The 17,263-nt window shown below is 40.4% G+C and overlaps 2 protein-coding genes across 2 annotated transcripts in view; both read right to left on the bottom strand.

Annotated features, from left to right (window-relative positions):
• Positions 1-7,831, bottom strand: part of ell (elongation factor RNA polymerase II) — a 31,487-nt gene extending 23,656 nt beyond the window's left edge. The window contains exon 1 of the mRNA XM_079220708.1: positions 7,688-7,831. Coding sequence (XP_079076834.1) covers positions 7,688-7,822 — 135 coding nt within the window. The 5' untranslated portion in view covers positions 7,823-7,831. The remainder of the gene's footprint in view (positions 1-7,687) is intronic.
• Positions 7,832-8,627: 796 nt separating this feature from the next.
• Positions 8,628-15,068, bottom strand: fkbp8 (FKBP prolyl isomerase 8; the record flags this gene model as incomplete). Its single annotated transcript, XM_079220721.1, has 8 exons — positions 8,628-10,223; positions 10,497-10,646; positions 13,058-13,135; positions 13,215-13,387; positions 13,712-13,932; positions 14,194-14,282; positions 14,443-14,612; positions 14,810-15,068. 8 exons carry the CDS (start codon positions 15,066-15,068, stop codon positions 10,137-10,139), a joined length of 1,227 nt encoding a protein of 408 aa, XP_079076847.1. The 3' UTR covers positions 8,628-10,136.
• Positions 15,069-17,263: the final 2,195 nt, after the last annotated feature.

The following is a 17,263-nucleotide window of genomic DNA, read 5'->3' as shown; positions in this document are numbered from 1 at the left end:
GTCACACTGATGAGACGCTCCACCTGTCTAGGATTTCAGATGTGAAAAGAGCACTTTGTGCCACGCACCCTGTGTGGCTGAAATGGTACTAGGTGTCCCTACTCTAAATACGCAGTGTTTATGTCCTGTGTGTAACTTCCTGTTTGTACAAACGTTACAAAAGTTCATAGTCTACTACAGCGGTCCCCAGCCACAGCCCGAGTTACCCTAAAAATGAAACTTAAAAATACGTTTCTACTCTGCCGGTGATCTGGATTGAAATCAAGTCAGAATATCCTGAGATCGCCAAAAAGCTTTGAAAACCTGCTTCCATTTCCAACATCCTCTCTTTGTGAAGCAGGTTTAAATCACGGAGTAGACAGGACGTTTAGGTTTGAGTTATAGACTAGACTGGACATTTTATTACGTCATATTTATCGCCTACACCGTGAAGGCCGGTCTGTGACAATATTGTCTTACATGAAACCGGTCCGTGGTGCAAAAAAGGTTGGGGACCGCTGGTCTACTCCATCAAAAAAAAAAAACACAACAACAACTGTTGAAGCTTTTAGTGTTCAGACTCCATCTCATCAATGCTGAGCTACCTTTGATCTGGTGCTCGATATACGAGCGCAGATTTCTTATGGCGTGCACCGTTTCTTTGTTGCAGGGATATGATCAGTACATGTAGAGTCTGACAAACTCACTATACACATACAGTGAACTATCTAAACTTTACATTTTGAAATTACATTTTTTATAAGCAAATAATTCAGTTCGGTTAAATTTACATTTATTTACATTACAGTTCGGTTACATTTGTGCTACACAACACCTGAGCATGCCTTTTACAGCATGCGTCATTGTTTCGTCCAAACTGCAACATGAGATCCATTATTTTCAGATTGATCCACCCCGGAGAGCTCAACGTAGAGTGAATATAGCATTATATTTTCACTTGGATGCATCACTGCTGAACTTCTCTTCTACCACGCGCTTCAACCCAGGGGGAAAAAAAAAAGAAAAAAGTTGGGTGTTGGGTACTGCGTCATTTAGCAGAAAGCTTAAGTGAGCATCACTTCCCCCGAACTTAAACAAAAAAAGAAGCTCCTTTCAGATCTTACTAGAAATTCTTTGAAAAGCTGACTTCTTCAAATAATTTGGGGCCTAACACAATTTAGGTGAAAGTGATGACTTGGCAGACATTCAAAGCAGACTTGAAAGGAGAGAAATCACAAAGCCAAGAGCAAGGGGAGTGGGGGGGGGGCAGCAATTTCACTAATCTTAAAATTATTATAATCTTGCACATGACTTAAACTCACTAGTGTATTATAGCCGATCAATGCAACCTTATGGGGCTCAAGTTTATACAAATTGATATACATTTATATCCAACTATCTAGATGACGGTGTCCGACATTAAGATAGATAGGCATCCAACACCAGTGAAGAGACACTTAACAGAATTACTGAGAAGGCAAGCGTTGCTGTTCTGATAAAAAAAAAAAAAAACGACAGACAAAAAAATTGCCTCTTGTCACCACCTGGAACCTGGATTATAGATTGTGGTGCAGGCTTGTTGTTAACTTGATGCTATGCTCCTCTGTTTCAACAATGCTGGGCTGAAAACGAAACATACAAGCAGACTGAAAGTCAACCATGGTGTTGTTTGGTCAAGAGATGCAGTGACTTGGAGTAGAAGAGCTGAGTAAGGAAAACATCCACTAGCCACTGGGCTAATTCATGCAGTGTTAAATGCAATGGGTATTCAGGAAGTGCCCCGTCTTAAATTACAGACCTGGGATGCACCGGCACCACTTTTAGCAGACCAAGTAGAAGTACTTGGATTTGAGAATCATAAATCATGTATTATTTTTAATCAGATGTTTTTAAAGCACTAATATATATATATATATATATATACACATACACATACATATATATATATACATACATACATACAGGACCAAGATAAATATAACAAAAAGCAGCCAATAACATGACTGAAGTTTTGATGGAATATGTTGTGTTAACAAAAAGGTACCATTTTACGTTTTCTGCGCCTCTCCCAGTGACCACAAGAAATAAATGTTCATAAATCAATGAAGTTGTTCGTTACAAATGATGATTACATCAAAAGGCCTGCTTCACATTTTAATGGACGCAAGTCTCCACGTCCATTAAATTGGAGTCTCATTTGTTGTTGTAAAATGAAAATCATAATTTAAAAAAATGCCTTGCTTATATAAAAATTGCTTCAAGTACATTGATTGTTATGGCAAAGAGCTGCATAAAAGCCAAGCACATTTGGACCATTTCATTACTGATGTTAGCACTGGCTTCAGGTGAAGACGGGCAATTAGGCTCCCCCAGTGAGTCAATGGTATCTCTGGCTCATTACCCGAGTACTGCTACCTGAATATTTTAGTGCTGCGGGACTTTGACTTCTTTGCAGCTTGCCTTGCTTCTATCAAATGTTCCTACTAAATTATGCAACTCCAGATGGTTATATACTGTATATCTGTTATTTATAGGCACAGGTTATGATGTCTCGTCTAGTCTTGACGTAACACATTTAGTTAGTGGAAGTGTCTGACAACACTAGCAAAAATAAACACTTGTACTCAGAGAGAGGCACGCAAAGAGATATTGCATTTTGAGGAGAGAAAGAGGAATCTCCTTACATAATTTTACAAATACAGAAGAGCCTGCATTGACTTCGCAGAGATTCCTTCAAGGTCTGGCCTAATTCAAATTTTCTGAATTGACGCAGCAACCACTCAAACATTAAGTCTGGGCATTTGCATGTTTTAGTTACTCCCTTACCGAGTGATAAAACCTCCTTAATAGGGATGAAGGCTATCTGCATAAACTTGTTATTCTAGTTTCAGTCAAAATGTTACACCAGTTTTCATAGTGCACCAACACTGCTCAAAAACCACAGGCACAGATGCATGTTTGTGAACCAAAGACCAAACACAGCACTGAATGATCTATTGGAAAAAAACACAGCAGGTCAGGGAGTCTGTTGTGAGCTCAGGTTGACATGGTCCCTTGTTTCAACCGTGCCACGGGACATACGAACACCATGACATTTAGAGTCATATTTGGCCTTCGTGGCAATGGTCATCTCTTGCAGTGTCCCGTGATTTGCTGAAACCGGGGAGTCAGCATTCCTTAAATAACCATAGCACTGGCACAAGCTGATCAGCGTCAGGCAACAAAATCCCCTCCCAGTCTCCATTACTTCCCATACCGTTCCCATAGGGGTCGAGGCAGGAGGCAGATTGCAGCCAAGCGCAAGAACAAAACTGACTTGGTGTAAACGGACCTCCATAGTGAAGCATATAGCCTGTCAACACAAGTACTTCACTGAGAATTGATTTTCCTCTGAACATTAAAAGTCTTGCATCTGACTTAAAAAAACAAAAACACAACAAACTTTCACAATACTGAGGATGTCCTCCATGTAAAGACTCAAACGACATGTTTCACATCACATAGACATGAAAACAAATTAGATTCCAGAGATAAATTGTCCATTGCATGGAATGTTAATTGTTACCTGTTCTACAACAGGTATCTATTGTCTGTCACCAGGCCATCAGGTTGTATTTAAAAAAAAAAAAAAAAAGATCGTCATTATTTTAATTGCAGTTCTTAAAATAAAAATCCAACAACAATTACATTAGCAATTGCCAACCACAAGATGGGTGGCACAATTGTGATGCATGTCCTGAAGAATGTAAAGTTTATGGTCGCTGATCCAACACCACAACACTTAACATGTTGTTTGCCAAAGTCACATCTTTAACCATTCACACGAGACTACTCATCTCTCATTAGTGTAATACTGCAGTGGCAACAAACAAGATTTATTGCCACTTTCTTGGACTGCCCATGAATGTTCATTTTAGATATGAATATTTTAGTTCAATGCTGAGGACTTTTAATTCTGTGGGATTCTAGTCAGAGAATTTATAAATACACAATAAAAGGTTATAAATATAAATAAAATTCGGAGTACTACTTAATCAAACCGTTTAAACACAGTCCTCCAATAAGAGAGTTCTCTGTAACAGCAGTCACACAGAGCCATAATTATAAATGTTTATCTCCAACATTCAGCTTGATGACGTTCAAGTAGCTTTACTCATTTCCTTGCTGACGTCACAGCCAGTAAAAAAATGAGTCTCAGGGCTGCCAGTCCCACAGCGGGAGCTCCAGTTCACTCCGTCCTCAGACAAACCAACAGAGGAACCAGCTGACTGTCACGTTTCATGCAGGAAGCCGTCAATACACTGAACTATTGCTTCTTCGTGACTGCTGTTGCACAACCTACCAACAGAAATACAATAAGAAATACTCACAGAATTTTGTAAGATTCTTAGTGGCATAACATTGACTACTGGTCAGTTTAACTGAATTAGCTGAGCCAGCATTTAGTATTTGCTAAGCTTAGCATTATGTTCTACTATGTAGAAGAATTTAGTGACTTTACAATGACACTGTTAAGAGTCTAACTGTTCCAGCTGTATATGCACTTGTTGCTAGCTAGGGTTTACGATTTATCAAAGTGATTTTGACGTATACAGGCCTGGATTTGAGCTCTCTTGTAAAGCAGAGTTGACACATTTTCCAGTAAAACGGCAACAAAATTGGGGTCATAAACATGACCAGCTTTGTCCAATTACATCATTGACTACATCACAACTTTTACATTGAAAGGTGTGCCATTATATCGCTCTCTTCCTCTTCCTTTATAGAGTTCCTAGCGCACCGCTGTTGGGTGCCAGAAGCCGGAGGCTCTCAGCTCCTCTAAAACATGCCCCGGACACACAGAGCGCAATATAAGCTCAAGTTTGGAGTGGTTAATATAAGAGCAACAAGCTAACTAAACTCTCCAAAGCACAGGAGTTACTCATCTAAGTTGGTCTGAACTCAGAAGGTAACAGAACATTGCATAAAGCTTGAATTTCTCCCATAGTCTATTTGTTTCTTTTTATTTGGCTGCGAGACACATTAACACAAGCAAATAAGAGGCCCAGAGCTTGTATTGATGTTAATCTGTCACGTCACAAACCTAATAGACATCTAGCCACATTTTTTCTGTGCAAATGCAAGACGATATCTTTTCACAATCTGAGTTTGTGCACATGTGGTCTGCGTTAGCTGAGCGGCTCAATATATTTGCATCGTAATGTTATTAATTGTTATCTTTGAATGTCAAAACGCTACTTTTAAATATGCGGCGCTCTGAACAGTCAGTGTGGCGGACTGAGGAGACTCTTGTTTGTATTGTAACAAGATGTAACACACATGCGGCACACCTGCGCATGAATGCCATGCGTCAGATGGATGGTTTGATTTATGCGCGTCATCTGCGATCTTGTGAAGATACTGTGACTGGGCTGCAACAAAAGCTGTCAACAGTCACACCAACAGCACTTATGTGCCTGTGTGGTCCTCTGTGTCTGATAAAAAAGAAAGTTTTTTTTCCTATATAACTGTCCGTTCCAAAGCATACAGCGACCTAAAATAGAACCTGTCCAAAGCGCCAGATTTGAGATCCCATCTCCCAAGAATACTGCTTTGAACCTTCGCCACAAACTAAGAGTCCACAGCAAAACACAAACATTGAATTACTCAATGGCCTAGGTTTGGACAAACTGCGAGTAAGGGTTTTAGCTGGTGATTAATACAGTGAGAAATAGTGAGTTGCAAGTCTGCAAGTCCATACAAGAGGCAATCGTCAATAAAGGTGCATCTAAACTGTGAAACATGATTCCAACTTGCCTCTTTCATCGTCCATGTATTAAACCAACTGCACCAATAAAAAAATAAAAACCTGGCAGACAGAATTAAATTCTCATAACTTGCATTACTAACATATTTTGAATAGATAATTGCAAGAGAATGTTCATTTAACATGCCTTTGTGGATGTGGAACAATAGTGCTACAAATCAGGGCAGCATTCTACTTCTCAAGGAATGCCCTGCCAATATCAACTCCATAGAGCCCACGATGCTTGAGACAATCACACATGTAGCGTCATGGCTCCTCATGGAAAATAGCAACTTATTCTGAATCACAAGCACTACGAATGAGAGGCGGGTGGTACACATTCACCTGACAGACCTTAAAGCGGATAGATAGTTTAACTGCTTTGCATAAGAAATATCCAGTTTGTGCAAAGATACTTTAAATCAGTGAAGAGGCCATCCTGAATAATCGGCAACCCAAGTTGGATGCAGCAGCACAAATATCCCTAGTAGGATGCTTCAGGTGTCAGACAAAAACAAACACAGTATTTTAGCTGATATTTCAAAAGCACAAAACAAATGGTTTTACTGCCAAAAAACAAACAAATCTACAATAACATGCAATCACCCAAATGTGAGAACGGACTACATCCCAAAAAGAACAAAAGCACCTTAAAATGTTACAGATTTAAAGTATTTTGCCTACTGTAGCTACATCTACAATATCTTAAGGAGTTGGGGGATCACCTGAATATCTTCTGTGTGTCACACATTAATCAACAACTAGTAGTCCCTCGATTACCTGTCACAAGTGTATTGTTCAGACTTAAAAAAAAAAGGATTCAGCTGCAGTCCTGCTGAGTACAGCCCCTGAGGCTGGAGATAAGGGCCCTATCCTCTTGGCCTGCTAGGTTTTCCCTGTCAAATATTTATAGAAGCTGAAACGTTAGATGGCCAACATCAGACGTATACCTCTCTACTCAAGAAGCCAAGCAAGCAGGCAGCAGCATAGCCATTTAAATATCACCAAACCTTGAAGTCAACCACTCATTTTTATTTAGTTTCTCAAACTACTATTGTCAAGAAAATGTGTCGAATCCACCGTTCAGTAACTTTGACGCACTTCTAAAAGCTGTCAAGTGAACGTGAGCCTTTAATGGCAGTGAGGGGGCCGGGGGAAGGAGATGGCCATTTTTCGCGTGAATACTGGGTACTTTTCCAAATTACTCACCATTTTGTCATTAGATACTCAACCGAGGCAACGCTAACTTTGAGTTAACAACCGGATAAAAAGAAACTCATTGAAAAACACACGGCATGTATTTAAATACATATAATATATATCCAGCGGTAACGTTAGCTGTTAACAGTATGTGTGGCCAGCTGCTAGGTTAGTTTAGCTAGCAAGCTTTGCCAGATTTTTTTTTTGACAGCTTAACAAACTTTCTGGAAACATCTGTTCACGCCGCAGAAGTGCTCGGTGTTTCCAGTCGAATTTCTTGTTGACATTCCGGTGAGGCAAGTTTTACAACGACACCCAGTTAAAGAAAATTAAAAAAAAATACAGAAAAAAAAAAAAATGTCACAATTACAACAATACAATGAAACAACAAACTGGGGGCTGAGGCTCAGGGTTGTACCGAGCAGCGAGCTTCAGAAATGACCGAGAAACGTTTCGGTGTTCAACAGTCGGTTCTCGGGTGTTAACTGTTCGGCTACTTTAACATCCAGCACCAGTCCGGGGGATTTTAAGAGCTAACCAGACACTTAAAGAGGCAAACTAGCCAGCCACGACCAGCCTGCCGAGGCTGTGTATCGCAGCATGAAGACAGCAGCAGCAGCAGACAGAGTGAGGAGGACTGACCTCACTCGGTCTGTCACACAGCCGCCCGGACAGACTTCAAACGTAAACCCAAATGTCACGGTATCGAAAACGGCCGTTTACCTTGCCGCTTTGGTAGCCCTCAAACGCTCGCAGTGCGCTGTCAGTGAGTTTGACGTGAAAGACGGAGACATTGCTGCCGTTGCTCACTCTTCCACAGGACAGTCCGTAGCACTGCTCCTCCTTCAGCGCCGCCATCTTGCTACCGTTCCCACCACGCGCACGGACGCACTCTGTCGTAAACCGAGAACTCCCGTTGCTTTTCAATGAATATTCAATGACCGGTCACAGATGATGAAGTCACTGAGCAGTAACGAGGCCCTATATAGTCACATGTGTAATATAACTAAACTACATTTATCTACATAGATATTATAATGCAATATTATAGACAACTACTGTTGTGTATTATTCTACTAATAATCGTCGACTTTTACTTCTAAATCGGATATAATAAAAACATGTGTTCATTGTGCTATTGTATTTTGTAATTATATGTTGTAGTTATTAGTGGGTGACAAAAAGATGCAACTTTTCATAGCATTTAAGATTGGGCATTGGCATCAGTTACGCGTAGGAAGTGGGAAACGATAGGTCATCCGATTGCGTCAGAGAAACGTCAGTGTCTTAAAAAAAAAACAACAGCTTTGGGAATATCCAGATTATTTAGGAATGTCCAGCTGTAAACACATATAATAGGTTGAAATGCAAAGACTGAATATTTGCTATATTGTCAAAAGGATTGTTTAATTTCTGTACAAATAGGACTGTGTTCATTTTTACTGGAAGCTGTATCTGTCTGGTACAGCCATTACATATATATCTGCAATTATAGTTCTCAATCCTCCAAAGGCATACATGCCACAGATCACACTGGAACCCAGAACTGGAAATCTCCATCTTTTTTTTCCCTTTCTTTAAAAATCACTGGATACCTTGTCACTAATACTACTCACCCTAAAAAACAAAAAGGATCAACAGAAACTGTGGCTTGATGACAGACACATTTTATTATGATAAATATAAAATTAACAAATACAGGGAATGCCGGGAACCTTCTCGACCACTTAATTTGCCACCAACTTCTTGCAATTTTTGGCTCTGTAGGACGATCTACTCTGAAGAGGCCACATATTCATTAAGTAGGTAAGACAACAATGACAGAACAGTGGAATAAACACAAAGAAAGCAACGTCATTTCTGGAAATACTTCACAGGCGAAACATGTAGGGGACCAACAAAAAAAAAAAAATCTAACCCATATACACACACACACACACACACACACACACACACACATTGTACTTGAAGTGTCAGCCTTCAACATTTGGTCTTAATCATCAAAAATTGAGGTATAATTGACTGGAATTGAATAATAAATATAAACTCTCCTCCATCGCCACAATATCTGAGAAACTACGTACCATTCTCTGTTCTCGTTTCAAATGTAATAAGTGCACCTCTTTTAACAATTTTTAATTTAACACATGTTGAAATGAAAGAACAGCCACTTCAGCTGCTGCTTAAATATATGTATACATAGTGACCAAGAATATATAAACCCCCAGCATTGATGTTGATTCATGTTATTATTTCTGCTTGTTGCTGTTGACAGTGTCAGATGGGGGCAAGGCAACAGTTTGTTGTATTTTAGTTAACTGCATTATTTTGTGAGGTGTTCATTATACGTTTGCTCCTCTACAAACATATACAACAATTAGGTGGTTACAATTTTAGGAAAACCTTTCAGAATAAAATATCACAACAAACTCCAGCCTCACTACGCACCATTGAACTGACTCCGCACACAATCGACTTCCACAACACAAGATTGGCATTACTGTGCAGGTGTCTGTATCCTTCTGTTCCTTTAGTGTACGAGTAGTCTTTAGAAAGAGTGTGAGCGCGAGCACACAAGCCAGATACTTTGCCAACCTGTGGACCTCAAATAATAGAGCATCTGCATTACACCAGTCAACATATATGAAACATCGTATCGTAATTATAACAAAGTGAAATCACATTCTCTTAGATATGAATGATTAATTAAGCTGCCCAATCTGACGCTTTAAAACTATCGCATAACAAAAAGGACCATATCACAAAAGCTTTTCTTAATAGGAAAATATACGTAAATAGCTCTTATCTGAATCTATTGTAAATTATTTTACATTTCGATGCTCAACTAAATTTCAGCTTTAACTCCCAGAGACGTATACAATGGCAGCAAAAAGGAAAACAGTGTCTGGCAACATGACGGATATGCATAAACCTACAACCAACCTATTTATAATGTTGGAGATACAGTGCCCATATGGAAATATTTATGTTAAAATATTTGTCAAATATAGTTCTCAAACATAGCAGAGAAAGGTGAGTGACAGTGACGAGGCAACAGACCGACCAATCCCCCTCCCCCCCCCTTCACCAAAAGTCAGAAGGCATTGTCAGATGTGCTTCTGTGTTGAGGCTCACATTACAGGGGTTTGGTCAAGCTCATCACAGGCGTGGTTCAATTTCTAGCAGCTATGACAACGGATAATGCTACACCTCCAATGGCTACCGCAGTGGCACCGAACAGCCATTTCCAGCTGAGGGCCTAGGGAAATAAAAGAAAAAAGGAGGCGTAGAGAAGAAGTGTTAGGTAGGTTGCAAAATATCACGACGCACATCTTAAAATATTGATTTATACCTGATACTCCTTGTTCATTATCACACAAAGGCTCCCTTGATGAATACATACATATATACATACATATATATATATATATATCACTTAAAATAAAAAAACTAATGTAAGTGCATGAGCATCATGTGATGATAAACAGAAATATTCAAACCCAAAACGGTTTTCTCAGGGAGTGACTCTCACCCATGTCGACTTGGCCCGGGGCTGCTTCTGAGAACCACCGCCGCCACTACTACTGCCGGGGTTACCCAGCATCTTCTTGTACATGGCCTGCTCGGCTCCTCTCTGCTCCGAGTTCTTCTTCACCAGCTTGGAGAGTTCTGCATGGATAGTCTATACAGAAGAGATAAGGCAAATTGGTGTTGAAGGCTCCAGTTTAAAAACACCCCCCCCCCTACACACACACACACACAAACACACACACACACACACACACAGACATGGCCTGTCGTTTATTCCACGTGTACACACAATTCCAGGATATGGGTTTAATTATTGTTCCAACATTGTTTCAGAACTGAGTCACTTCACTGCTGGTGAGTGACTCAGAAAATCAATGCAATCAGAAACAACTAAAATGTTTATGTTTTGTAAATGCGTTTCAGAGAAACTGATGGAACACAATTACAGTTTATAGCAAAGTTCACTTAAAAGGAATATTTGAGGAAAGTCTTCCCACAGTAGCTTTTAAAAGGCTAATTTAAAAAAGGGAGTCCGGTGCAGGGCTCACAGAAAGAGCTACATTGCATCGTGTGTAGCAACTCCACTTCACAGAGAACAATGAGAGCAAAAAACATTAAACACATACACACCCAACATTGTACTTCAAGTGCCATCCTTCAACATTTGGTCTTAATGATCAAGAAGTATGGTATCATTGACCGAATCATACAATGAACTCTCAGCATTATTCATAGCCTGCTTTAAACTATATTTCGATATGTCTGTCCTTGTTTTAAAAAGGTTGAAATTCAACAAATGTTGGTAAAGAAAGTACATCTACTTTAGCTGCTGCTTTAATGCATGCATTCACAAATGCCCCCCCCCCCCCCCCCCCCCATTATTGTGTTAGGCATTGATTCAATGATATGGTACTTTGTAAAGCTGCAGTTTGTTGTATCTTATTTAACTGTATTACTTTCTGGAGGTGTCTGCCTCAGTGCTCACTCCAAATTAAAACGCAGCAGGGCTGCATAACATCACTTGAAGCAAACTTCATGGAAAACCAGCGTCACCAATGTGTTCGTCAGCCCTAGGCTTGTCTTTCACTACCTGGCCTGTTTAAAAAACCGGATCAGAGGATATTAATGACAATCTGTCCTGACAATGTTTGTTCCTATAGAAGAGTAAGCAGATACATTTACAGCACATTGTTTGAGCAGTTGGCACCACTATTGTGCAAGCATCTACCCACTAAAATTACTAAAATGACACCGACTTGTCCCCAGGGCAAGGATTAAACAGGCTAAACAAACATGTAACATCCTGTCCCAACAGCATCCGAGGCCGTCTAAACTGGAACTGCCAAGCCTGTTTGTCGTGTCAAAAAGTAAATAAACCGCTGACAAATAAATCTCTTCACATCAATTTGACTGAGGGCGTGAACAGCAGAAAGCAGTGTAAAAAAATGCAGCCAACATGCCGGTCAAAGCTTGAAGAAGAGAGAGAGAAAGAGCGTCATCCTCTCACTCTATGAGGCCTGCTTCTGTTTAAGACCGCCTCATTGATTATAATGGGAGCGTTCTGGTATTGTCACTGAAGCACACCCACTGTTCTTGCTTTTAGAACATGAGGACATGAGGTTATTTAGGGAGTCTTTTCATTATTAAAGCACTAAGAGGGAAGTCAACGTTAACATTTAAACAGCTAATCTCTCTCCAGTGTAAAATTGTGCATTGACAGAGACATCATTGCAAACATACCCTAAGTTAACAGCTACAGTATGTATTGACACATAGGCAGCAAGGCCTGAAAGTGCATACAATTTACAGCATGCATGGTATTTATTTCAGATATAAAAAGATTCCTTTCTGCACAAAGGACGACCATTAAAACAGTGATTCATACTATATGTATGTACTATAGCAAAACGCTATAGTACATTATATTTAAACGTGCCGGAGGAAAAGCTCAAGCGGGGGCCAGGCCATGTGCTGTTTGACAGATTGGTGTAGGACTCAAGTGGGGGATTCTGGGCACAACTATCATGCTGCTGCAACTCACAGCGAATCCAAGAAGCCCACGCACTGAGCAGAGTTCTGTCAAATGGGGGCGACTGTGGCTCAGTGGTTAGCATGCCCGTCTTTCAATCAGAGGATCGGTGGTTCGAGCCCCGGCTCCGCTAGTCCATGTCCTTCTGTCCTCGAGCAAGACACTTAACCCCTAATTGCTCCCCGTTGTTGTGTCTACGGTGTAAAGAGCAAACATGTAAATCGCTTTGGATAAAAGTGTCAGCTAAATGAAATCTAAAAATGGCCTTGTGTAGCCAAGGAACCACATATACCCGACTGTACAAGTAGAAGAACAGTGGCTAGGTATTAGATATGGCTTGGGTGCAGGGCAATCCTATTTACAGCATCAACATGAAAACAGATCCTCTGAAATGATGAATCAGCAGTCCACCTGACCTTGCACTACAAATTAAGTGATTTTATAAATTACACAATGATGCCATCTACTGGTCATAAGAACAAACTGCAATTTATTCTTAAAAAAAAAAATGATGTGAAGAAACCAAAAAGTACCTTGTTGCTTGGTTCCAACTTCAGCGCTTTCCTCAAAGTTTGAATGGCGTCTGTATATTCACCTTGCAAGGCTAGTACCTTGAGTGAAAACACATATATGTTTAAGAAAACAATCCACCACAGACAAACAGAGAAAATCAAGAAAAAGAGTGTGTACCTTGCCCATGCGGAAAAGTGCTTTTATGTTGTCTGGCTGGTGTTCCAGTGCTGAGACACAAGATTTGAGTGCGGCGTCATAGTGGTCCAGTTTCAGCTGAGAAGCAGCCATGTTGTTTAAGCACTTCACTCTGACATCCATCAGATCTTTTTCCTCCTCAGTACTAATGTCAACTGCAAAAAAAAGAAACCAGAACATAAACAAAGACTTAAAACATAGTGAAGAGTATCATGTCCATCAGTGAATCATTAAAATGACTGAACATTATCCGAATGCATTCCCTGCCAATTATCCTCTAATTATTTCCGCATTCTTTTTTTACACATGTTGAGGAAAAGCCCCATCTTACTTTCGGGATAATCTAAAGACTCCCAAGGCTGCAAGATTCCTGAAAGGCAGTTTGTACCATCGTTAGTGCCTTCTTAATTTCCCTTTACCCTCTAAGCACAAAGCTGAGGGACAGAACCTCCCCCGACTCACAGGCTTCTGCACCTCACCTTTAGAACTAGACTCCGTTATTTGCAGAGCAATGCTGTACGAATTCACTGCAAAAGCGTAGTCCGCACGCTGATAATGAACATTGCCTCTCTCTCTCTTATGGCTGGCTAAGCAGATCTTTTCTGGAGGGGGCAGCAGCTCCAGGTCTGGAGCGTCAGTAGCTTTCAGCAGTTCCACTTCTAGAGATAGCTCAGAGTTGGGGGGAACCTCTGGCTCAAGACTGGAATTATGAAGAAACAGTCAAGTTCAGGAAGGAAATAAGAGATGAATCACTAGAGTGCACAAGTCCCAAAGAAAGAGTGAGTCACAGAAGGGTTCAGAACATCTAAGAACAGAGCTTGTAGAACAAGTAAGGTTATGCCGTTTCGTTCAAATTAAACAAAAAAGGAATTTACTTCAGCTTTAGTATGATTGTATTTTTGTTGACATAAAAACTGCAGTTTATAAAGCATTTCGCAGGTAGATTCAAGCGCGTCTCTACCTCCCCCGGACACCATATGAATATTTTGCATCGGCCTGGACCAGGGCCTTCTCTCCCATATCCATGAGTTGCACTGTTAGATCCAGAGCCTGAAAGGAAAAACAAAATCTCATGCAGTCAGATATGATATATACAAGCCAACACTAACTGCCGTCAACAGGATGAAGCAAATTATACGTAACCTGTTGCGATAATACAAAATCACTCTATTTTTCCTTCCGAAAAGTATGTCAAATTGTCAATCATTACCTGGATGACATCTCCGTCTCCGAGAGTGAAAGAGAGGTCAGACTGCTCCTCCACAAGTGTCCCGTCCTTCAGGTATGTTTTAAGATTAATCTGTACATTCTGTCCTTTCTGTGGCCGACTGTCCCTCCCTTCCCCGGCCTCCAGGACTTTTTTCTTCAGCTGGTCATTACCTGGAGACAAACAGTCACGTCAGATCCGGTCAGCTACAGTATTGATCACTGTCACTGTGGCGCAACCGCAGGTCAGAGGGAAACCACAACACCTTGGGCTCCGGCCATCAATATGAGCTCATGACGTACTAATACACCTTCTACGGAGATATATATTCTGCTACAATCTGACCGTGGAGCTTTTGTGTGTGACATACCTAATACATCCAGCCATTCCTCCACCGGCCCTGGAGGGTTTGAATCCGAGTCTTCATTTTTATTTTCAGACTCATCGGTGGTTCTCCCTTTCCCACCCCCGGCATCTTCCAGAGGAGGAGGGTCGTCGTCAATGTCTTCTTCATCTAAAACCTCAAAGTCCTCTCCGCTGTCCAGCAACGACGTCCGTCCACTCTTCTTCACTGACGGCGCACTGACATGGCCATCAGAGGAGTCCATGGTCTCTTCTTTATCAGTCATTCGTGGAATACTACGAGGAAGGAGGTTAACAATTAAAAAAAACTGGAGTACCAACAGAAATTCAATGTGAAAAGATTCAACCGCTGCTATATTTACATCAAGGAGCCAAGCTTGAAACTATTGTTTAACGCTAGCTAACGCTTACAATAAAACGAGTCCAACTGACATCCGAAATCACCCAGTAATGAGTCGCTCACTATTAAATCAACTCATATCCAACAAGGACACAGTTAAAAACCCACCCATTTACTGTTTCTCCACATTAATTATGCATTTTGATGGGCAGAAGACAAGCTAGCCACGCGTTTCCAGAAGTTTTTAACAACTTAGCCGAGGAAGTTGACGACAGCTAACGCTAACTGCCAGTTAGCTGTAATCTCGCTAGCTAGGTAGCATAGCTAGCTGATGCTGGTGGACATTAAGTGACTGCTTTTTTTATCTCGTCTTGCAACGAACCACTGCTCACGTCGACTTAAGTGAGAGCGTCATATGTGATAAACCCTTTTATCACAATAAACGACACCTTACCTTCGCGCGCTGTCTCTGCAGAGCCTTGTTTTGGTCCTGGGCAATCTCTCCGATACTTAACAACGATGAAGTCAGTTCGCTGCTGGGTGACGCGAGTACCGTGGGACCCGTATGTGCGGCTGAATACAACATGAAACTGACTTCGGTACAGTTCATCCCAACCAACTACTTCCTGTTAACCTTGAGCTCTTGTACTTCTATTGGAGCTTTTCATGCATATTAATGTTTAACCTCAAAGGCAAACCGAGGACTGCAGTTATAGTTTTTAATAACAAAAAATGTGTACTAATCTTATATCTAAAGCACATCATTCAAAATGTAGTGTGACTACATCTGCTGCAGATTCATGAGTGCTATTTATAATTCAGAAATAGTACAAACATATAGTTACTATTTTACAAGGTTATTTCTGATAAACCTATGTAAGTACAGGGGTGTCAAACATACGGCCCGCGGGCCGGATCCGGCCAGTCAGGGGGTCCAGTCCGGGCCTGGGATAATTGTTAAAATTGCAGAAAGAAAAAAAAGAAGAAAAAAAAGGGACTGCCATTATTAAAGATATTGCCCAACTGCGAGGGAATCTGCAGAGGAGAGCCAAGGCAGGTGGGCTGATGTCAGAATTGTTGGTCTTTATGTTTCTAGTTTATTGAAGAAATACCTTAACATAGGGTTTATCATCCAAAAACCTTCACCATAATTTAAACATAGAGACATATTTTCATTATGTATGCGTTATTATGCTATGATTTTACTGGTCCGGCCCACTTGAGATCAAAATGGGCAGCATGTGGCCCCTTAACTAAAATGAGTTTGACACCCCTGTATTAAGCCAAAGGATTTTAAGAAGCATTTCATTGCTATTATCCCATAATATCATTATTGTAGCTTCTGGAGTACTTCACAGTAGGCCTTAATAATTCTCTTGTTTCTTATTTAATTGTAGCCGTGATAAGCTGTGTGCAAATTCAAAACCATCAATCTTTTTGAGATGTGTGTGCACAGGTTAAAGTAAAAAAGGTGCATAGAGCAGTTCAAAGTTAAACCATGGGGAACCGTGATAACCACTAAGGTGCAGGAAGTCCTTTTAAGATATTATAAGTCATGTTTATTTAATGACTTTGATTTGAAAAGTAATTTGATTTCATCCTAGCTAATACAAATAAAATCTACCAAGATATTTACCTTTCCAAACTTTGACAAGGGTGTTTTCTTTAAATGATCAAAAATGTAAAAACAAATGTTTGTGATCTTTTCCTACACTAAATACAACTTCTCTTTTGTTGTATTGAATAACAGTTACAAACTAAATGAGAGCTCAGAGGAAGAGATTCAAACAGCAAGGAAAAATCAAATGACATTTATTATTGATGCATTGTTTCTTTTTTGATAAGCAAATTATCTGTTTTTCTTTCAGTCTAAAGAAACTTTACAATATAAAGAAACATACAAAGAACATCTTTATTACCTACACAAGACACCTAAGTCCCTAAGACAAGATTCTGAACTATCCTACCATGAAAATACAAAGCAAACCCAAGAGACAGACTGCTTCATATTGAATACTGCCGTGTCATCAGAAAGGACCATGAATGGTACAGGAGAATCATTTATATCCCCTTCCCTTGAACCCCCACCCCTCCCCGAGTCAACATAACCACCCCGCCCAA

Source organism: Taurulus bubalis, assembly GCF_910589615.1.
Source record: "Taurulus bubalis genome assembly, chromosome: 7".
In the NCBI taxonomy this organism is placed as follows: Eukaryota; Metazoa; Chordata; class Actinopteri; order Perciformes; family Cottidae; genus Taurulus; species Taurulus bubalis.
This window is presented reverse-complemented; position numbering and strand designations above follow the sequence as displayed.